The sequence below is a fragment of the Heteronotia binoei genome, chromosome 19 (assembly GCF_032191835.1).
Source record: "Heteronotia binoei isolate CCM8104 ecotype False Entrance Well chromosome 19, APGP_CSIRO_Hbin_v1, whole genome shotgun sequence".
NCBI classification, from domain to species: Eukaryota; Metazoa; Chordata; class Lepidosauria; order Squamata; family Gekkonidae; genus Heteronotia; species Heteronotia binoei.
Window position 1 is genome coordinate 24,215,072 of NC_083241.1, and position 23,496 is coordinate 24,238,567.

At 46.3% G+C, this 23,496-nt stretch overlaps 1 protein-coding gene across 1 annotated transcript in view; it reads left to right on the forward strand.

The window, feature by feature from the left end:
• Positions 1-23,496, forward strand: part of FAM227B (family with sequence similarity 227 member B) — a 143,662-nt gene that overhangs the window by 927 nt on the left and 119,239 nt on the right. The window contains exons 2-6 of the mRNA XM_060259970.1: positions 2,984-3,066; positions 9,046-9,295; positions 12,505-12,560; positions 15,127-15,231; positions 17,272-17,274. Coding sequence (XP_060115953.1) covers positions 3,016-3,066; positions 9,046-9,295; positions 12,505-12,560; positions 15,127-15,231; positions 17,272-17,274 — 465 coding nt within the window. The 5' untranslated portion in view covers positions 2,984-3,015. The remainder of the gene's footprint in view (positions 1-2,983; positions 3,067-9,045; positions 9,296-12,504; positions 12,561-15,126; positions 15,232-17,271; positions 17,275-23,496) is intronic.

Below are 23,496 nucleotides of genomic sequence, written 5' to 3' on the forward strand. Positions count from 1 at the left end.
AAATTTGTATTCAGTAGCACCTTAAGACCAATAAAGTTAAATTCTGGGTATAAGCTTTCGTGTGCATGCACACTTTTTCAAATACATATGTATACACACACATATGAATAAGTGTGCATACAGAAGCTTATACCCAGAATTAAACTTTGTTGGTCTTAAATGTGCCACTGTTCTAAAAGTTTTAAAATTCAGCTGCTTTTTGTTCGGGAGGGGGGGATATGGATTACTTTTTCCACCTAATTTTCGCTGTATTTTGATATGCTGAAGAAAAAAATTATTTCTAATTTGGAATCAAGTAGTTTGTAGTATAATGTGAATGACCATTTGGTTTTGCCTCAAGTTATCATATTTGGTTTTTTATCATATTTAACTAACACACTTCCAACATAGTGAGCTTTCAAATGACTTAACATTCTCATTAGATAGACCAAGACATAGAAGAAGAATTGGATTTATACCCCACCCTTCACTCAAAGTTTCAGAGCAGCTTACCTCCTTTCTCCACAACAGACACCTGTGAGGTAGGTGGGGCTGAGAGAGAGAGAACTGCTCTGGCTTCATGTGGAGGAGTAGGGAATCAAACCCAGTTCTCCAGATTAGAGTCTTGTGCTCCTAACCACTACACTACACCAAACTGGCTCTCCAAAGTTATTAGACATACAGCAAATGTAACTTTAAAAAGTTCAAATTGACCAAGTCAAAAAGCCACCCTGAGCCTGCCTCAGTGGGGAGGGCAGGGTATAAATCGAATTGAACATAAACAAACATAAACAAAATACACCTTCCCCTCAGTGAGGCACAGCAATGCATTATGTGATCTGCATGTTACACTCAGTGGTACACTCAGAATGCTGGGGCAAAAAGCTGTTTGCTCATATTATGCCAGATGCTATGTTCAGTTACAAGTATAGTCTCTGATGTGCTTATATGGACAGAACTTCAGGCAGAACTAAAAAACTCAGTGCTTTGACCTTAACTTTTAATTTAGCCTTATTTTCATAGCTGGCAAGCACATTATATATGAAAAGAGACTCTGTTACTTCTACACAAATGAATTTTATCACTGCCTTTCTGCCCAGTCAAGGCACCTGGAACAATTCACACACACAATATATATATTAAATCCTTCCAAACCAACCAAATCCTGTCAGAGCAGCAGCAAACTCATCTATAAAAGCAGAGAGTCCTTTTGATCATGTATGCTGTGTTGCTAAATTGTACCCTTTTAACATGAATGTATGTTGTTAGTCATGGAAGTTCACTGGAGATCTTGAGCCAGTCACACACACTTACCTCACAGGGTTGATGAGAAGATGAAATGAAGGAGAGGAGAATGATGTAATCCTCCTTGGGTTCCTATTGGGGAGAAAGGTGGGGTACAAATGAAGTAAATAACTAAATATAAATATATGTCAGTGTTAATCACATATCCCCCTGTGGTGCTCTTCTGTCAGAGAGTATATGACGACTCAGAAATCTAATGGTTAAATAAGTGCTTTTGGTGCTCATGTCGCACATTATGCATTGTGTTGCTAAATTATGCATTGATCCTCCTATATAGGCTATATAGGAAAACTGCCCCCCCCCCCGTGGCTGAGTGCGTAAACCAGCTCTAATAACCCTGCTAAACTTCTGAACGCTTTCTTGGCAGTTCTTAAATCTCAGTAGCTTTAGATGTTAATGTCAGATACCTCTATGTCCACCTGGAGTAGGAATTTAGATAAAAGACTTTCCCTCCCACTACAGCGACTTAAAGGGCGTTTTCGCACTGACCTTAATCGGCAGCGACGTCTCTCTTCACCGCGCAGGATCTGCGCGGATTTCGCACCAATTGCTGCAGAGCACTCGGAAGAGCCGCAAAGTCCCGCGGCTTTTGTGGCGCAAATGGAAACCGCCAAAAACCAGTTTCCATTTGCGCCCCAAAAGCTGTGGGACTTTGCGGCTCTTCTGGGTGCTCCGCAGCAATTGGTGCAAAATCCGCGCAGATCCTGCGCGGTGAAGAGGAACGTCGCTGCCGATTAAGGTCAGTGCGAAAACGCCCTAAGTCTGCAAGGAACAGTATTAGGAAAGTAAACTGCAAACATTTTCAAATTAAGATCTTAAAGGAAGATTGGTCCTTGGTTCTCAAATATGCAAATTGTAAACGTTCTGCACTCTTCTTCCAGATTCCCTTCAGTGGTAATTTTTCCTTGCCAGACTATTTCTACTTGTTAGAAATTCGAAAGTTTGGATGAGTTTTTATATTGTCCAGGTGTAATGCCATAGACTCAGCTGAGGTGCAAGGGAGATATTATAGAATTCCTGCAGAGGAACACAAATGCCTTTATAGTCTTGATCAGGGGTGGCCAAAATGTGGCTCCGGAGCCTCATGTGGCTCTTTCACACATATTGTGTGACTCTCAAAGCCCCCACCATCCCCTTGGCCAGATTGGAGAAGGCATTTGTCTCTTTAAATCACTTCTCCGAGCCAGTCAGCGGCTTGGAGAATATTAAAAGTTCAAGTTACTGTCTTTCTACTTCTCCCTTCCTCCCCTCCCCCATCTATCTGTTTCCTTCCTTCCTTCCAGCTCTCAAACATCTGACGCTTATTCTATGTGGCTGTTATGTTAAGCAATCCTGGCCACCCCTGGAACAAACATATTACTCCTTGGATAAAACAGCTAACAGCACTTTCTGAGAAGTGGAGGTTGCACAGTCTGCTATCAAGTAGTTTGGCAGACTGCCTGTGAGAGATGTGGCAGTTTTTCTCTTTGTAGTGTCAAGAGAGAACTGACTTTCATTCTCACTTTTTTTGTGTGTGTGAGAAACTGGATGACTAGTTTTGGCTGTTAAATCTAGGGAAAGGAAAAGAAACCTTGGTAGCTGCTGTTTCTTAACCAAGACTTTTTGATTGTAGCTTATTGTTATTTATTGTTATTTATTAAATGAAGCAGATAATAAAATACATTTTCTTACTTCCCTAATGTGGGTTTTGTTGTTTCAGAAGGCGAGTGTGCCTTTGTGTGTTTATAGAAAATGCAAGGACCTCCTCGCACATTTGAGGAATTTTTACACTCTCACAACTTGGTAGGTACGTTTTAAACAAAAATCTTACTATAATGGCAGGGGAGGGACAGGATAGTAAATAGGGAGGGACTTATGTATATAAAAGAGCCCCTTGGCGCAGAGTGTTAAAGCTGCAGTACTGCAGTGCAAACTCTGCTCACAACCTGAGTTCAATCCCCGGGGAAGCTGGGTTTTCAGGTAGCCTGCTCAAGGTTGACTCAGCCTTCCATCCTTCTGAGGTCGGTAAAATGAGTACCCAGCTTGCTGGGGGGAAAGCGTAGATGACTGGTGTAATGTACTGAGAACCGAGACGGTTTGAAGGCAACATAGTTTATTCAGCAGCACATTACGAGAGACCATGCGGGCCGGGCCCCACTTATATACATTGCCCGGAACAGCCCCCTCCTCCGACCAGGCCAATCCGGGTCAGTCAAACTTCCCGCCACAGATTGTGATGGGCAGGGCATATGGCGAGCTCCATCCGGGGACCCAGGGGTCGCCTTCAGTTGCGATGGCCATGATCACTTATGTTCAATACATAACACTCCTCCCCCCTAGCTCAGGACACATAGTCCCGCAAGTAAGTGGGGGCCGTGCGCTCCCAGGTAGACCTCCTCGGGATGGCTGGTGGAGTCGGAGCGGTTGCCGACGCCGCCGGGGCCCTGGCCTCCGTTGCGGATGGGGCTGTGGTCTCCCTGCATGGGGGAACCGCAGGCCTATGGTTGTTTGCGCCTTGCAGCTCGTCAGGTGTTCCTGCTCCCTGGGAGTTGCCCTTGCTGCGGTTGGGCTCTACCTCCCGATCGGCCAGAACGGTTGGCGGTGTTGGGGTAGATCTCTGTGGGGCCGCGGCTGTGAGCTCCTCCCCGCTCCGCATTTCGGCCGGTTCTTCCGGCAAGGTGCGGCGACGTATTTGGTCAATATGCCTCCGCATTATCCTGCCTCCCTCTGTGGATACATTGTAGTGGCGCGACCCTATTACTCAAAGCACCCAACCCTCTACCCACTCAGGGCCGCTAGTGTAGTTCCTCGTGTACACCAGATCCCCTGGGAAGAATCCCATGGCCGCTTCTCTGATCTCGGGGGAGCTACGGATGTTGGTGGCCCGGTCGGGGTGCAGCCGATCTAATCTTGTGATTAGCTTCTGTCCCATTGACAGCTCGGCTGGGCTGACCCCTGTGACTGGGTTGGGAGTTATCCTATTATCGAATAGGAAGGCGGCTAGGTGGTGGTCCCAGTCCACCTGCACGATATGGCCCAGCGCTCGGCTTGGCCGTTGGTGGCTGGATGGAAGGGGGGCGGACCGGATGTGCTGTATAAGGTATCACTGCATGAACTCCCAGAATTCCTGGGATGTGCAGGCTATCCTGTTGTCCGAGACGATGGTGTCCGGGATCCCGTGTGTGCTCAGGACCCTGCGTAGCGCCTGGATCGCCGCTGCCCTTGAGATTGAAGCTACCAGAATAACTTCCAACCACTTGGTGTATGCATCCACCAAGATGAAAAATATTTGGCCCTGAAAGGGCCCTGTGAAGTCTATGTGTGGTCTAGACCACGGCTTCCTGTGTGCTTCCCATCATTGCGCGGGGGCGCTGGGCGGTTCGGGTCGGGACTCCTGGCATGCTTTGCACCCTCGGATCCAACCTTCTATTTCTTCGTCCATCCCCGGCCACCATACATAGCTGCGTGCTAAGGCCTTCATCCGTACAGTCTCTGGATGTGTTTCATGAAGGGTCCCCAGCACTTGTTTCCGCAGGGGTGGGGGGGAACCACCACCCTGCTCCCCCATAAGAGACATCCCTTGTGGGCGGATAGCTCTTCCTTGCGTGTTGTGTATGCCCTGAACTCTTCACCCTGTTTTCCCTCTGGCCAGCCCCTTACCACCCAGTCGAGAACTCGCGCGAGTATTATGTCTCGCCCCGTTGCTTTCGCTACCTCTACCGCGTGTAGGGATCTCTCCGGTAGCGTTTCGATGAGCATCACATGGTGGGCTGGGGCTGGGTCAGGGTCTATGAAGGGCAGCGGTAGGCGACTGAGAGTGTCTGCGTGACCCATCGCCTTGCCCGGCCGGTGGACCAGGGCATATGTGTAGGAATTCAGGAACTGATTCCACCGCAAAACGCGCTGCGATAGGATCTGTGGTGTTTGCCGGTCCGGAGCTAAGAGGCCCAGGAGCGGTTTGTGGTCAGTGGCTATGGTGAAACGCCTCCCGTACAGGTAGTCGTTAAACTTATGCACCCCTGCCACGATTGCTAAGGCCTCTTTATCTATCTGGGCATAATTATGCTCTGCTGGGGTCAGGGTCCTCGAGTAGTAGGCTACCGGAACCTCCCTCCCGTCCAGGAGTTGGTGACCCAAGACGGCACCCACCCCGTACGGTGGCACGTCGCATGCTAAGATCACTGGAAGGCTCTCATCAAAATGGTGGAGCACATTATTAAATACGAGCAGCCCTTTTACTGCTTGGAACGCTACGTCCTGTTTTTTCCCCCAGACCCACGGGGCATTTTTGTCTAGGAGTCTGTGGAGGGGTTCTGCAATGGCGGCTTTGTGGGTAATGGTAAAAATTTAATAACCCAAGAAACTTTGTAGCTCCGCCTTACTCGTGGGGGTGGGGGCTTCCACTATGGCCTTGGTTTTGTCCGGTGTAGGGTGGATCCCCGCTGCGTCAACCGCAAACCCCAAGAACTCTACCCTCGGTACCCCAAGGGAACACTTTTCTTGCTTTACTTTCAGACCGGCCTCTTGGAAACGGCGGAGGACTTCTCACAGCCGGTTGCTAAATTCCTCCGCGTCCGGTGCGGCGATCAAAACGTCGTCAAAAAACGGCTGCACCCCTGGGATCCCTTTGAGGAAAGAATCCATCAGGCTCTGAAACACCCCCGGGGCCACGCTCACCCCAAACTGCAACCGCCGCACCTTAAACGCCCCTCTGTGGGTTACTATGGTCTGTGCTTCTGCCGTCGCGGCGTCCATGGGCAGCTGCTGGTACGCCTGGGCCAAGTCTAGTTTTCCAAAGATTTTGGACCCTGCTAATGCTGCCAGAACGTGGCTGATTACTGGAACGGGGTAGGGGTTATCCTGTAGTGCCTTGTTAATGGTGCATTTATAATCGGCGCATATGCGCACCTCCCTGTTCGGCTTCATCGGGGTAACTATTGGGGTTTCCCATGCGGCATAGGCCATGGGTTCCAGCACTCCCTGGGCTGTGAGGCGGTCTAGCTCTGCTTCAATATTAGGCTTCAGAGCGAATGGAACCCGCCTGGCCTTCAGCCTTACAGGTCGCACGTGGGGATCGAGGGGTAAGGATATGGGAGGGCCCTTGTAGCACCCCAGGGGCCCATCAAACACCTCCGGGAACTCCCTGCGCACGTTTTCGAATTCCCGCATCCCCAGCTGTTGCACCCCCACAATCTTTATTCCCAGCGGCCGGAACCAAGCCAGCCCAACAAGGTGGTGAGCTGCCGTTTAACCACCAGTATGTCGAGTTTATCCCTAAACCCGTTGTACTCCACCCCCACAGTTGACCAACCCAGAATTTCAACGGGGTTCTTTTGAAAGTCCCGAAGCACGAAGCATGCCGGTCACAGTCTGGGCCGGCCATGTGGGCACAGCTTCCTCAAGGATTCCTCCGAGATTATGGATATGGAAGAACCCGAGTCCAGTTCCATCAGGCAGGGTTTGCCCTTGATCCTGACCGAAACCTTGACCTTTTAGGGGGTATCGTTGGGCAAGTTCATTACCTGCACGCTGGTTGAGGCGGTCGAGTAGTCCCCGGTCGATTCCTGGTTGGTAGACTGGCGGCGGCGGGTGGCCTTGGCCCGGCAGGCCCTCACAATGTGGTCCATCCTGCTGCAGCTCCTGCAGACCACGTTGCGGTAGGGGCAGTCCTGTCACTCGTGTTGGTCTCCGCAGCTGGCGCACTTGGTGGCGGCGGGTCTATCGGTCGCTCGGGGTCACTGGGTCACTTGTGAGCCCATCCCTGTTTGGCAACGTAGCTGGAGTGCCTCTTCTTCATCGGTTGGCTGGGGCCCATCTCTTCCTGATGGACGGCTTTGGCCCTCGTCTTGGGGAAGGTCTTCGTGGTCCGCTCGAACGAAACGGCCTCGTTGAAGGCACTCTGGAGGGTGAGCTCTTCCCTCGCGAAGAGCTTTTGTTGCAGTCTTTCGTCCCTCAGGCCCCAGGCGAAACGATCCCTCAGGCCCGCGATTTGGTGGAGAGCGGCTAGGTAGTCCGCTGCCGACTCTCCCGCCTCTTGGTCCCTCTTGTGGAAAAGGAACCGGCGGGCGATGAGTGAGGGTTGGGGCAAGAAGTGCCTGGTGAGGAGTCTGATTATCTCCTCGTACGTCTTCTCTGTGATCTTCGCGGGGGCCGAGAGACCCTTGGCGATCTCGAACGTGGCCTCTCCGCAGACACTTAGGAGGACGTCTCTCTTCAGGCTATCCTCTGTTATCCTGTTTGCTCGAAGGTAGCACGTGACCCGCTCCGTGTAGGTCTCCCACCTCTCCGGGGTAGCGGGGTTGAACTCTTCGAGGCGGCCCGTGGTTCCGCTCTGGTTTGCCATGGTGGCGGCGGGCGAGTCGGTCTACAGCCGAGTTGCCTTTGTCGTCTCCGACTGGATCTGCGCAGCCTCTCCGGGCTGGCTAGAATTCCATCCTCGTCGCCACTGTAATGTACTGAGAACTGAGACGGATTGAAAGCAACATAGTTTATTCAGCAGCACATTACAAGAGAGAGAACACGCGGGCCGGGCCCCGCTTATATACATTGCCCGGAACAGCCCCCTCCTCCGACCAGGCCAATCCGGGTTTGTCAACCTTCCCGCCACAGATCGTGATGGGCGGGGCGTATGGTGAGCTCCATCCGGGGACCCAAGGGTCTCCTTCAGTCGTGATCGCCATGTGGCTTGATCACTTATGTTCAATACATAACAACTGGGGAAGGCAATGGCAAACCACCCCATAAAAAGTCTGCCGTGAAAATGTTTTGAAAACAACATCACCCCAGAGTCAGAAACGACTGTTGCTTGCACAGGGGACCTTTCCCTTTCCCTATGTATGTAAATGATGAGAAGCCAGCCTGAATTAAGATTGAATTTCAGATCCTCAGACTGTGGAAATCAAGTACAGAATCAGGAAGCCTTCAATGTTGAGGCACGTTCCTGTTCTAAAACCCAGTTTACTGCTAAAACCCAGTTTACGTTTGCTACGCAAAAGCTGCGGCACTTCCTGTAACTCCGGTGCAGATAGTGGGAAATCCGATGGACGCTTTGGAGAGAACAGGAATGTGACTGCGTGATAAGCTGTGTGCGAAAATGGTATGACTTCTTTTGAACATAGGTTTCGAGGGCAGTTTAGAAGCCATTAAGCTATATCAGGGCTGGCCAAACTTGCTTAACATAAGAGCCACATAGAATAAACATCAGATGTTTGAGAGTCGCAAGACATGAACATCAGGTGTTTTAGAGGTGCAAGACAAGGAAGGAAGGAAGGAAGGTGAGGTGGAAAGAAAACAACTTTAACTTTAAATGCATTCTTCAAGCCACCGGCTGGCTTGGCTTGAAGAAGTTATTTAAAGAGACAACAGCCTTCTCCAAGCTGCTCAATGGGGTGGTGGGAGCTTCGAGAGCCATGCAATATGTCTGAAAGAGCCACATGTGGCTCCCGAGCCACAGTTTGGCCACTCCTGAGCTATATAAACGACATCGAATTTGTCTGACTGATTTATTATGCAGTTAGAAACATGATGGAATTACCAAAGAGTGCTAGCCTTGGGCCAGGCTTCAAGACCCTGCTCATCCATGAAGTTGCCTCAGCAGACTTTGTATAAGTCACTTTCCTGTGTTTCTCCATGAGTAGTTTGCCAGTGTCTTGTGGCCCCAGTTATCTCTGCCACTGAAACAAGCTGGACTTTACAGCGTATTCATTACTTTTTTTTTTCTCAGAAGATGTGCTATTTAACATTATTGATGATCATGTCATTTTCTGTAATTGATTACTGTAGGATGACTGGCCAAGATTCCCTTATGTGCCAGAAGTGGATGTTCGTCCTGTGATTATTTCATTAAGAAATGACTATTCCTTGGACAAGATCACTAAGTATCTTTATGACAATGTTCCTCTTATAACTGAAAATCTCTCCAACTTGGAGGAGAAGGTGAAGGAATGTAAAATTAGAGTCCATGAACATGCTAAAAAAATAGTTGATTTGGAATGTAGTGAAGAGGAGAAAAGCCAGTCTTTCCTGAAGCAAGGTATCTGATTATTCCTTTAGTTATTGGTAAGAAACAACCAGCTGTTTCACACTTTGAAATACACTCTTACTTTTAAATGTACCCTTTTTAAAAGCAAGGGCGTCAAACATGGAGCCAGATCAGGCCCTCAAGCGGGTCCTATAAGGCCCTCAAGCAACTGGCTCAGAAAAGGCCCTTATCTTCTTTCTCCCTCTCTCTTGTTTCCTTCTCTATTACAGCTTGCTTTGCCAGGCTTACTTAATCACACAGGAGCTAGGGAGCAAAGCCTCTATCTTCTCCATTGGCTGAGGCTTCTCCCCTGGAAGGCCAGGCTCTCTCAATTTTGCCAAGCTCTCTCAATTGCACGGCAGAGCCAGGCCTCTCTTTCTTTTATTGGCTGAGCAAGAATTGTCAGTTATCAGAGATTGTTAAATAAAGAAAATATTGCAAGAGTGCTAATGTTTCAAGCATGTTTTATGTTAAGTTTTAAAAAAAATCTTTAATTATGTTTGTGGTCTTTATAAAATTTATATCTCTGCCACCTGGCAATACATTTTATCATGTGCATGGCACAGCCCAACAAGGTCTCAATTATGTCAGATCTGGCCCTCCTAGCAAATGAGTTTGACACCCCTGTTTTAAAGGGAGCAGAAGGACACTGTGTACTATATTTAGAAGGAACACATAAAGCTGCATTATACTGAGTCAGCTGCTTGATTCTGTCAAATTCAGTATTGTCTACTTTGACTGGCAGCCATTCTCCAGATTCTCAGGCAGAGGTCTTTCACATCACTTCCTACCTGATCCTTTTAAGTGGAGATGCCAGGAATTGAACCTGGGACCATCCGTATTCTAAAAAGACATTCTACCACTGAGCCACGTCCCCTTCCCAAACAAATTCTGCAAGTGTAGGGGGAAGGTATTTATGAATTTCCTGCATTGTGCAGGGGGTTAGACTAGATGACCCTGGAGATCCCTTCCAACTCTATGATTCTATGAAAAAACCAAGCTAATATATATGTAGTGTATTTTCTGAAGTTGGTTGTCTTGCAGTTGAGTGTCTATATCAAAACTCTCTGTAAGCCTGTGGAATGCTATGTAGAACAATTATATAGCTTTTGATTATTCAGATGGGATCCTCCCCTCAAGGTCAATGTACAGTGAGAAATATAACATGAGTATCTATCTAGTAAACAATGCTGATGTATGTGAACACAGCAGAAAATTAATTTCACCATGCTAACACAGTTAGATTGTGCCTTTAAATACAACTGCCACTAGCATTGTGTCTGGGGTAAATTCAGACAAGACACTACACAAGCAAATAAGACATTATAAGCCATCCTGCATCCATTTATCTGCCTGCATTCATTAATACACTTGATATTTGATGCACTGTTATCCTGTTTGGAGGCTGGGGATACTCAAAAAGTTCTGAGAACAGAAGGGAAGAAGGATCCTGAATGGCCAAAGCGATTTTTAAAAGCAAGTTTGTATATCACCTAAAGGTGGCAAAATAGTTTATTGTAACACCAGCCAGGGATATTATTTTGATGATCAACAAAAGTGGTTTTATTTTCTGTCATTTGGCACCACTCCCTGAAATTCCTCTGCTCTCTTTTGAAATAATTTTTGAGACATTTTCATTTGGGATTTGTGGCTGTAATCCACCATTAACTGCAATCCATCATGTAATTAGAATAGTTCTGTGGCCTAGATTCTTAGCTGTTGAAAATGTGATTAAATAGAGGTTAAGGCGCTTCACATTGGATGCCATTTACCATATTTCATGAACATATTTTAGTGCTGTGCTTCTTTTTAGAGGCGCCTTTTGGTTTTGTTTGTTTTTTTTGTTTTTATACAAGGCTGGGATGCAATTGGAAGAGAAAAAATATTGTGGTGGAAGTGCGGGGGGGGGGGGTCCTAAATAGGGTTGCCAAGTCCAATTAAAGAAAAATCTGGGGACTTTGGGGGTGGAGCCAGGAGACTTTGGGGGTGGAGCCAAGAGACATTGGGGGTGGAGCCAGGAACAAGGATGTGACAAGCATAATTGAACTCCAAGGGAGTTCTGGCCATCACATTTAAAGGGACAGCACGCCTTTTTAAATGCCTTTCTTCCATAGGAAATAATTAAGGATATGGGCACCATCTTTTGGGGCTCATAGAATTGGACCCTCTGGTCCAATATTTTTGAAACTTGGGGGGTATTTTGGGGAGAGGCACTAGCTGCTATACTAAAAATCTGGTGCCTCTACCTCAAAAAATAGCCCCCCAAGAGCCCCCAATACCCATGGATCAATTCCCTATTATTCTCTATGGGAATCGTTCTCCATAGGGAATAATAGAATGCCTAGTAGACATTTCCCTCCCCCCCCACGCTTTCTAAAGGGGGGGAGGGCCTCCATACCAGGGAATCCCCCCTCTCTGCCCCCTCCCTCTCTCTCTCTCTCTCACACACACACAAATACTTACCGTACTTGGTTTTCTTCCAGCAGAATTTGCTCGCTGTGAAAACGAAAGCAAGGCTGCACAGGAAAAGAAAGGGAGGGGCCATTCCTGTTTCCTGTGCAGCCTTAAAGGGACACATTTTAAAAACGGATCCCAAGTTGTAAAATAACATGATGCCACAGGTATGTTCTCTCTCCCCCCGCCCCCAGATTTTTTAAGAGCGGGGGAGAAGGCTGAAAATTCGGGGGTCCCCCGCCAGGGCGGGAGGGTTGGGAAGCCTAGTCCTAAACCCTCCCCCCAGACAATCACCCCCAGCACTATTTTTTCTTTTCAGATTGCAGTCTCAAGACACAGCAGCTGCCTAGCTTTTTGAATAGAAGTCATGAAAGATTCCTTAACTAGAGCCAGTTTGGTGTAGTGGTTAAGTGTGCGGACTCTTATCTGGGAGAACCAGGTTTGATTCCCCACTCCTCCACTTGCACCTGCTAGCATGGCCTTGGGTCAGCCATAGCTCTGGCAGAGGTTGTCCTTAAAAGGGCAGCTGCTGTGAGAGCCCTCTCCAGCCCCACCCACCTCACAGGGTGTCTGTTGTGGGGGAGGAAGGTAAAGGAGATTGTGAGCCGCTCTGAGACTCTTCGGAGTGGAGGGCGGGATATAAATCCAATATCATCATACAGATTTGAAAGGATATTAAGGCAAAGGGGAGGCAAAATGCTGGCTCTGAGACTGTAGATCAGGGCTTAAATGTTAAATTTGTTGCATCCTTTATTGTTCTCTCTCAGGTGTTGAGCCTTCAGCAGGCTTTTTGGGGACGAAAAAGAAGAAAAAGAAAGTAAAGGTATTTTATTTATTGGTTCATTCACCCTCCCTCCACATATGCACACATATTTTCAGTTTTTAAAACGTTATTTTAAAAAATCCTAACTTTGGTGTGAGATGCTGTCAGCAAGCAGCAAGTGAAAACCTGGCACGGATCCAGCCTGGCTCCAAGCTTGGCCAACATTACTTCTGGCTTCATTGGCTTGCCTTTGAAATAGTGCCAACAGGTGCTCGGCCTCCTCCTCCTCCCCACAGTGCGCTGCTCCAGCAACTCAGGGCTTGGTCAATGCTACTGAGCACCCCTACCCATCCCACCTGGCCAATAAAGTCAGCGATGAACTGATTCTTCTCACTGTCATAGCCTAATGCAATGAGCTTCTGTGCAGGCAGAACTGTGACCCATCAAGAGCATTTACACAACCCTGTCAGGGTGGAGGAGGGGCCATAAATGGTTTTGCTGTGCTAAAGAGTTGTATTTGATGAAATGCAGTTTTCCTGAAATTAAGGAACCACATCATTGGTTTCCCAGGGAAATAATACGACTTGGATGTCTTGTTAATGGTTGCTTTAAGTTGCAGCAGCACAAACTGGTTTGTTTTTCCAGAATCAGACTAAGTTTAGGCCAGAGATTCCAAACCCCACTGAGTTTGCAGGCACTTTAGGATTTTTGAAAGAAGGTAGTGGTGCCCTCATAAAATGGCTACCATGGGAGCCAGCACCGGTCATAAATGGCTATCATGGGAGGGTGGGGCTATTCCCCAAAAGCTTGGAAGTTCCAGACCAAGTAACCTGCTCTGATAGGGTCAGGTATTTCTGAATGTATTTTCTCTGAAGACCCAAAGGTGATGCCTCTTGGGGTCTTCTGAAGCATCTCCTATTCCAGAGATGCAAAGGAATGTCAAAATAAGCTCTTTGCTTTGGAGATGAGGCATTTTGGAGAAGAAGCATAGGCTCTAAGCCACTTTCCTGGCAGTAAGCCCCACTAAATAAAATGGGACATACTTCTGAGTAGACCTTCTTAGGGTTGCTTCCATTGTCGGTGAAAAAGACAAGATGTGTTTTTTCCCCTTTTACTGTATTGTACAATGTTTTTACCATGAATGTTCAGTGCCTTTCTTTAAAATGTGTTTCAGTTTGACTCAGAAGCCACACAAGATTCAAGCTGTAAAAGAGCAGAGGTAATTTTGCCAAGTGTGCTTATATGATTTCATGTTACCAATCATGAGCTGGCTCAAGGGTTTTGGGCATCCTAGGCAAACCATGACTTGGTGCTCCGCCCACCAATTCAATGTCAAGAACAATTAGAAGTCTACAGTGCACTTCCATTTGTAAGAGATCACACACACATATATTTAATAGAGAAGAGAAATGCAGTTCCCTCTAATTTGGCGCGTGGCTTTGAGCATAAGAGAGAGACAAGGTTCTAAAAGCACAGATGATAGTCAAGCTAAAAAAGCTAGTTTAAACAAAATCATATAGACTTCTAACTTTATTATTTTATTGTATAGTATTTTGTTGATTGTTTTGAAGTTTTATGATCTGATGTTGTGTTCTTACTGGTTGTTAGCCGCCCTGAGCCTATTACGGTGAGGGTGGGATATAAATCTAATTAATTAAATAAATAAATAACTATATTTGCCAAGACAACTGTCCCAGAATTGGTTGAATACAACTTCCTGTTTATCCTGGTAATCATTTCAAAGTATATTTTAGCCTTTGAAAGTGCCATTTCATAGGCAATTATGCATTTTCTGCAAGTTCTAGCATATGGAACAGGAAGACTTCAGAGTGGATTCTCTTGCTCCAAAGCAAAGTGAGAGTAAGAAAAAGGAATTGGATTTATACCCCACCTTTACTACCCAAAGGAGTCTCAGAGTGGCTTACAATCTCCTTTCCCTTCCTCTCCCCACAACAGACACCCTGTGAGGTAGGTGGAGTTGAGAGAACTCTCCCAGAACTGCTCTTGAGCAGAATAGCTTTGTGAGTAACTACACTCCCCCCTTATTAAATTGTTATGTGTGTACCCGGTGCAGATAAATAGAATGGTAATATATCTCACTTACCTTTTTCCAGGGGTGGAATTCTAGCAGGAACTCTTTTGCATATTAGACCATACCCCCTGATCTAGCCAATCCTTCAAGAGCTTACAAGGCACTTTTTTGTCAGCTCTTGGAGGATTGGCTACATCAGGGGTGTGTGGCCTAATATGCAAAGGAACTCCTGCTAGAATTCCACCCCTGCCTTTCCCATGGTGTTATTCTCTCTTTTGTCCTACCATGTAAGAGCTCAGTTCTTCGTTGTTCTCTGTTTTGGCCTCCCTACATCCCTGTGACTTCTGGACCATGGCCAGAGTGAGTTTCATGGGAGAGCGGCCGTTTAAACCTGGCTCTCCTGTTCTCTTGACATTCTGTTAACGCTGGCACATTTACTAAGAACTCCTTACGCTCTCTATGTATACTCATTTCAAAGAGAAGAATATCTAAAATATCAATTTGACTGTGTTTGACACTAACGCCTTACAAAAGAATGTCTAAAATAAATAATTAGGGGATAGTTATTTAAGTGAATGTCTGCTTCTTTTTTAGAATTGCAAGTTCCCTGGTTTTCAGTCACGTCACCTTACAGATTTGCCGTGTCAACTAGAAGCTGTTCAGCTTTGGGATTTAGTTCTAAAAGTTCAAACTTTCAAAGTATGTACTTTGTTATTTTAACTTGTGTGGCAGATACCAGTGATCAAAAATACTGCAACAATTTTCTTGGCTTGTATCTGTAGCAACTATGTATTTAACTGCTTCGCTGTTTTAATTCTGTGTGCTTTTGTATTTTCTGATGTACTTCAAGGATATTTTAGGAACAAAATCGCTTCTCATTGTTGTTACTTTGACAGGCTCACCTCAGAGAGGTATCCAGTATTTTTTCATTCTTTCTTATGTTCATGTCTATTTGATTGTTTACAGATGCTGTACAGACAGCAGCTTTTCAGAGACCTGGAAATGGTGTTGTTGAACTGGGCTTGTTCGTAGTACACACATTATTTCTGTCCTGTCATAATCTTTGGCCAAACTAGCTTAGCAGACTTTGGTAGTGCCTCAGGTGTCAAGCATGGTAAAATTCCATTGATAATTGATTGTTTTAGGGTCCTCCATAACACTGGTCTGTGAAGTATCTTGGAAGACCAAGGTCTGTTAGCTCTGTTATTCTTTCCCCTCCCCCTTCCTGCTTTATTGCTTGCAAAGTAGAAGTAGAGAAAAATGAAACTAACTTGGGAAGAAGTAATCAGCACCTTCCCATACATTCCTGGTAGGGAGTGCGACACATCTGGGGAAAGCAAGGACAGAGTCCTGATAACGCTATTAGAATGTAGACATTTATGATAGTTTATGTGTGAGAGCTATCCCTCACCCCACCTTTTGGAATCGTTTTGAAGTAAGTCTTAAAAGTATTGTATCAATGTATTTGCAGCATCACTCTCAAGAATCTGTTACACTGAAAGTATCTGTTTATCAGTAAAGGTAGTTTTGTATCAACTTCGACTCGTCATTGAAACCACATGCTTGACATTTTGAGAGTGGTGCTATAAGACGTTTAACCGCCCAGGCAACTTTATAACCAAATGGCTGAAAAGATTCCAGTGAACAGTGAACTTCCAGAACCTGAGGAAGGGGCGAGAGCACCAACACCGCTGTGGCACGTGCTGGACGCCCGGAGAGTCTCTGGAAAGGGCTTCCCTCTCCATATTCAACAACTCTTGGTCAACCTGTGCCAGTGGCAACCACGTACCTCCACCACCACGATGGATGAGGCCCCGGCGCACAGAGATGCCATCCTAACCAGGCACATGCGCTGGGTGAAGATGGCCAACGAAGAGGGCGAGGTGGCTGAGCCTGGAGGGGAGCGCAGCAGTGACTGGTGTGGAAGCCGACCCACCTCTGGCCGAGGTGGAAGTGGTTGGGACCCACGAGATAATGGGCCCGAGGGAGGAGGAAGACGAGATTGCTCGAGAATTCCGATCGATGGTACGAAAGGAAGTCGAAGAGGTCGCCAAGGGGTTGCGGGATGAGATGCAAGCAATGACCACCATGATGGCCGGAGAGTTCAACAGGCAAGTCGACCGGATTCTGAGGATGACTGATCCGAGAAGAGCCCCGCAACCACCTGCAGCTAGACCCTCAACAATACCCGCCACAGGCGCAGCCGGCGGCATCCCCGGCCCCTCGGGAAGGGGGCCGAGGAAGGGAGTTGGAAGCCACCTTTGACGGGGACCCTGAGGAGGTGGAGTATTTCACGATCCAGGCTAATAGCTACATGCATTATTGGGGGAACACCTTCCCTCATGAATTTAGTCATGTGGACTATCTGGGATCGAAGCTGAAGGGGGCCGCCAAAAGATGGTACCCGAAACCAGGGGTAAAGACAGAGGCGAAGAAGACCCAGGTGGGAGGAGGAGCCGGGAAGCCCCTGGTAACCCACAAGTGCTTTCGGTGCGGGGACCTGAACCACCTGGCCAGCAGCTGCCCGAACCCCCCTAGACCACCATCCAGCACCTCCAAGACCAGCACTCCGACTCCAAAGAAGCAGGCCGGTCACCCTAAGGATGCGGCGAAGAGCAGCGCAGCCGCGAGCTCAATGCCTGACGAGGACACCATCGTCATCGATGAGCTGAGTGAGATGTCCTGGGAGGATGAGCCGGCGGGAAACGAGAACGACCTGCTCTAAGCGGTGCCAGTCAGCAGGTTGCTGATGAACCGTCACCACTCAGGGTGAGAGTAACGGGGTTGCTATATTTTGTGCCAGTAATTCTGCTAAACAGCAGACTCAAGAGGTGTGTGCAGCTGAAAGCTTTGATTGACTCGGGGTGGACGAGAGACATTTGGGCTTCCCACAACGGCTTTGCCGCATCCCATCCAGTTTGAGCAGATGGATGGGTCAGTAATGAGGGGAGAGCCATGTGTATTAGAGACTCAATTAGTACCAGTGGGCATTAAAGACCACTGGGACCAGGAGGCTTTTGTAATAGCACCATCATCCTCTTACAGTGTGGTTTTGGGAGTAGGGTGGCTAGCCAAGTGCGAGCCAGACATTCGATGGGGAGACCAGATGATAGAATTCAATGATACGAGGTGTCGAGCCCATCATTGGAACAAGGAGTGGGGCCCCAGTCCGCCGCCCCAAAATGAAAAGGTTTGCCTGACAATGGAGGAAGTCCAGATGATCCCTAAGGCTTATCGAGACTTAAGGGGGGTGTTCTGTGAACAGGGAGCCGACGAACTTCCACCCCATAGGGACACAGACTGTGCCATTGAACTGATCCCGGGGCAGACCCTGCCTAAGGCCAAGCTGTACTCAATGGGGTGGGCTGAAAAGTTGAACTGAGGAAGTTCCTAGATAAGAACCTGAAGGGAGGCTTTATCCGACCCGCCACAGCCCCCCATGCAGCCCCCGTCCTCTTTAGGAAAAAGGACGGCTCACTAAGGCTTTGTACTGATTTTCAGGGGATTAATGGGATTTCCACCTCCAATGCTTATCCAATACCCCTCATCAAGGACTTACTCAGTACTATGTCAGAGGGGAAGATCTTTACTAAGCTGGACTTGAGGGATGCGTACTTCAGGGTGCGCATCAAAGAGGGGGATGAATGGAAAGCGGCGTTCAATACACCAATGGGACAATTTGAGTACCTAGTGATGCCATTTGGGTTACAAGGAGCGCCGGGAGTGTTCATGAACTTTATCAATGAAGTGCTGAGAGAATATTTGTTTAAGGGGGTGGTGGTGCACCTGGATGACATAATTATTTACTCTCAAGATCTCCAATCGCATGTGAAATTAGTGAGGGAGGACCTCAGTACACTGTTGAAGCATAAGTTGTATGCTAAGTTGTCAAAATGTGAGTTCCACAAGACCGAACTCGACTATTTGGGTTTCAGAGTATCAGGGCAGGGGTTAGCTATGGACCCAAGTAAGGTTCAAGCGGTACTAGATTGGGCTCCCCCGAGGACACGTAGACAGCTCCAATCGTTCTTCAGGTTCGCAAATTTTTACCGAACCTTCATACCGGGGTTCGCTCAAATAATGTTGCCCCTCACGGAGTTACTGAAAACAAAGGGGAAGGGTCCAGACTCCAAAAAACCGGGAGCGAAGCTGAATTGGACGCCGAAATGTCAGGAAGCGTTTAATAGGCTCAAAAGGCTGTTCACTAGTCTTAAGCCACCCCAATGAATTGAAGCCTTTCATTGTGCAATGTGACGCTTCCGATGTCGCTGTTGGAGCCATCCTCATGCAAAGAGATGAGGAGGGAAGGCTAAAGCCCTGTGCCTATATTTCTAAAAAGTTTTCCCAGGAGCAGAGAAATTGGTCAGTGTGGGATAAAGAGGCTTTTGCTGTGACTTACGCCTTAAAAACATGGTCATGGCTGGAAGGCGCCAAACTGCCATTTGAAATTTGGACCGACCACAATAATTTAGAGGTGCTCACCGCCCGTCGTAAACTCAATGAAAAGCAGATTAGGTGGGGGGGGTTCTTTTCCAAATTCGATTTTGTACTAAGGCACATCCTGGGGACAAAAAATTTCTTGGCAGACGCCCTTTCGCACCTCCCTCTGCACAATAGCCAAAAAGAGGAGGTAATGGACTCCTTGATCTCCCCTCTCAAGTAGCCACCAAGGTAACCACCCAATCCAAAACAAGGCGGAATCTGCAAACGGAGAAGTGAGGGGGAGAACGACTGGCCACAGAGACCGAAAAGGAAGGGGAAGACCGACCGGGTGAAGTGCAAAAGGGGGAGGATGGGTTCTGGTATAAAGATGGCAGACTTTATGTTCCTAAGAGCCTCCGCTCAGAGGTCCTGCAATTTTGCCATTCCAACAACCTAGCCGGGTATGTGAAGACACTGCATCTGATTAATAGGCAATTCTGGTGGCCATCCATGAAAAAGGACATTTCTGAATTCGTGGCTTCTTGCCCTATTTGCTTAATGGCTAAGAAAAGGGGAGGAAAGCCCCCTGGGTTATTGAAACCTTTAGAAACAGCCACACATCCTTGGTCTGTAGTGTTATTGGATTTCATAGTCGAACTACCAGCCTCGCAAGGGAAGACCGTAATTCTGGTAGTAGTGGACACCTTTTCCAAACAGGCGCACTTCATTCCTTGTGCGCAACTGGCGACCACTAAGAGACTAGCTTATTTGTTTTTCCACCATATTGTGAAACTCCACTCCTTCCCCGATAAGATCATTAGTGACAGAGGCCCACAGTTTGTTGCCATCTTCTGGTGGGAGTTTTGCAAACTGATGGGTATAGAACAGGGGTTGAGCTCAGCTTACCATCCACAGATGGCCGGACAGACGGAACGGGTGACTCTGCTTTTAGAACAGTATTTACGGTGTTATGCGAACCACCAACAGTCTAATTGGGTGGACCTCTTGCCGTTTGCCGAGTATGGTTACAACAACAGTGTGCATAGCTCAACCAAAGCTTCCCTGTTTCAGATTGTAAATAGGTACAAAGGCAAGCCTGTTCCATTGTTGCCGGGGGGAGAGCGAACCCGAGACCCCACCTCTTTCGAGCAATGGTGGGGCAAATTGGAGAGCATCTGGAAGGGGATCCAAGAGAACTTGGAATTGGCCAAGGAAGCATACAAAAAGCAGTATGATAAATCCCATGTGCCCGTTTGGGATTTTCAAGTGGGGGATTCTGTGTTTGTGTCAACAAAAAACCTTCCACTGAATCAGCCTTCAAAGAAGATGGCTTATAGATTTCTGAGTCCTTTTAAGATCAAGAGAGTAATCAATAAAGTGACAGTAGAACTGGAGTTGCCCAAGATGTTTAGTAAAATACACCCTGTCTTTCATTGCAGTCTTTTGCAAAGAGACCCGGGTGGTACTCCTTGGCACCCTCGACCACCACTCCACAACCTATCCAGATTGGGAGTTGGAGTCATCATGAAGTACAAGAAATTTTAGATGCTAAAGTAAAACGTGGATTGTTGTATTATTTGATTAAGTGGAAACATTTCCCGGCCAGTGAAAATGAATGGGTAGCAGAACAAGATGTTTTAGCCCCTGATTTGATAAACAAGTTTTATAAAGCATTCCCTCAAAAACCCTGACGCTGATGTTAAGGGGGGCAGTATGTCAAGCATGGTAAAATTCCATTGATAATTGATTGTTTTAGGGTTCTCCATAACACTGGTCTGTAAAGTATCTTGGAGGACCAAGGTCTGTTAGCTCTGTTATTCTTTCCCCTCCCCCTTCCTGCTTTATTGCTTGCAAAGTAGAAGTAGAGAAAAATGAAACTAACTTGGGAAGAAGTAATCAGCACCTTCCCATACATTCCTGTTAGGGAGTGCGACACATCTGGGGAAAGCAAGGACAGAGTCCTGATAACGCTGAGAATGTAGACATTTATGATAGTTTATGTGTGAGAGCTATCCCTCGCCCCACCTTTTGGAATCCTTTTGAAGTAAGCCTTAAAAGTATTGTATCAATGTATTTGCAGCATCACTCTCAAGAATCTGTTACACTGAAAGTATTGGTTTATCAATAAACGTAGTTTTGTATCATCTTCGACTCGTCATTGAAACCGCATGCTTGACAGGTACTAAAAGGGCAATAATAATCAGGGGCTAAAACATCTTGTTCTGCTACCCATTCATTTTCACTGGCCGGGAAATGTTTCCACTTAATCAAATAATACAACACTCCACGTTTGACTTTAGCATCTTGGGTTTTACTTTAGCATCTAAAATTTCTTGTACTTCATGATGACTCTGATTCCCAATCTGGATAGGTTGTGGAGCTGGCGGTTGAGGGTGCCAAGGAGTACCACCCGGGTCTCTTCGCAAAAGACTGCAATGAAAGACAGGGTGTATTTTACTAAACATCTTGGGCAACTCCAGTTCTACTGTACCTGGGAAAAACTGAAAACAGGGATGCTTCCTAAATTCTGCTTCAACTGAACCTCTCTGTTAGTTTTGGAGTTCCAAGTAACCTCTTCTTTATTTCTGAAGTGGAACAAATGCATTAAAAATTGTTGTTTTGTTTTTTTATTTCTGAATTTTGTAAAGGATTTTCTGTTGCTTTGTACCTTTTCTCTTTATGTTATCCATAGATGTGTGTGATAAAACTCTGCAATTAAGTTATCTTGCTGTGATTGCACATATAGTTCTATCATAATTCTTTTTGTCTAGTGATTTTCTAGTATGGAGGAATGCATTCAGCTGAGTAAAACACTGCACACAAATAATCTTGATTTCCTTTGTTTTTTGCAGAGTAGTATGTATGGGAAATGATCTCCTGTATTGCTATATCCTCTCTAATGAGAGTTATTCTGATTTTTTTGGTGGTAAATTCCATCTATTTTATATAGTATTAAATCTCACATGTAGAATGGTTTATAATAGATTAAAAAACAAATACAAAGTAGAAAGAGCATAGGCTGTAGCCTGGATATAATCAGAAACAAAACATTCAGATTTTCTCTTCCCCTTTATTTCCTATATGCACACCTGCTTATTATTGCCCTTTTAGTCAAGTTCAATCAGGATTTGATACAATTAGAGATTAATCCGTAAAACATCTTTATCCAGTTAGCTGCCTCATATGCAATCAATTAAACTTTTGCTGTTTAGCAGACACTTCAAAATAGCAGGTCTGAAAATGCCGCGGAAAGATAGCCTTGTTCCTGCCAGGGTTTTTTTCCTTCAGATTTTGAGGTGGTGATTTTGAGGGAACCACCAGATAGGATCTGACCTTTCTCCAGAATGTAATCATTCTCTGGAAGGGATTTCACATCAGCAAAGGAAAAGGGGATCATGGCTGATTTAAAACTGTAACATCTGTAGCTGCAAGTAGTGCTCTGTGATACGCTAGGTCTAGTTCTAGCAAACTAGACTGATTACACGTTACATAGTATATTAGGTGGACAAGAACATCACTATCCAATGTATTTCTCTTTTAGCTGTAATGACATACTCAGATAAGGGATATTGGCTGTTTATCTCATTACGTATACTAAACCTATCTTCCACTATATTTTAATGTATTTTTCTTCTAATGGCAATCTATATGTATGTTACATGTTAAAAGGTAAATTAGTTGGATGGGGGAAACTTCTGAGAAAGAAATGCCCTCTCTTTGGCCCAGGCTTATACAATAGAGTGATTGACAGACATTCTCACATTTTAACAAATTACTGTTTTATTGCTTTCTCATACTCATACTACCCAGATCAAAGATTTGCTCAATTTGTTAATTTTACTATTCTGTCATTAGATCTTAAATTTGTACAATCTTGCATTCTAAACCACTGCTTACCAGCTACAAGTAGCTCTGCTCACTGTACCTGATTCCTCGTCTGATGAAGTGTGCTTGAAGCACATGGAAGCTTACGTTCTGAATAAAACTTTGTTGGTCTTAAAGGTGCAACTTGACTCCTTCTTGGTTCTACGCTAGGTCTGTGTTCATGATTGCTATATATTTCATTGCCATGCTCAGTATATGCAGTAGCAATCAGGTCCTTGAAGCACGTGGTGAAATTGTATCTAGTTCCCCTTCCTCTCCCCCCTCCAATAATCAAACAAGTGCTCAGGGGGCCTGAGTGCCGCCATCCTCACTCTTCTGTGGATTGGGGCCCATGTCCTCTAACAGAGGGGGGTGTAGTACTCTTACAGGAGCCCCGTGGCACAGAGTGGTCAGCTGCAGTACTGCAGTCCAAGCTCTGCTCACAACCTGAGTTTGATCACGGTGGAAGCTGGGTTCAGGTAGCCAGCTCAAGGTAATGACTCAGTGTTTGCCCAGAGGACTACCTTTACTTTTACTTTTTTTAGTACTCTTACAGAGCAATCTTAAGCAGAATTTTCCTCAGGCCTGTTTGATGGAGCTGACTCCTACTAAAGCAATCCTAACATGAATTTAGGTGGGTAAAACCCTATTTAGGATCACACTGTTAATTTCTACCTA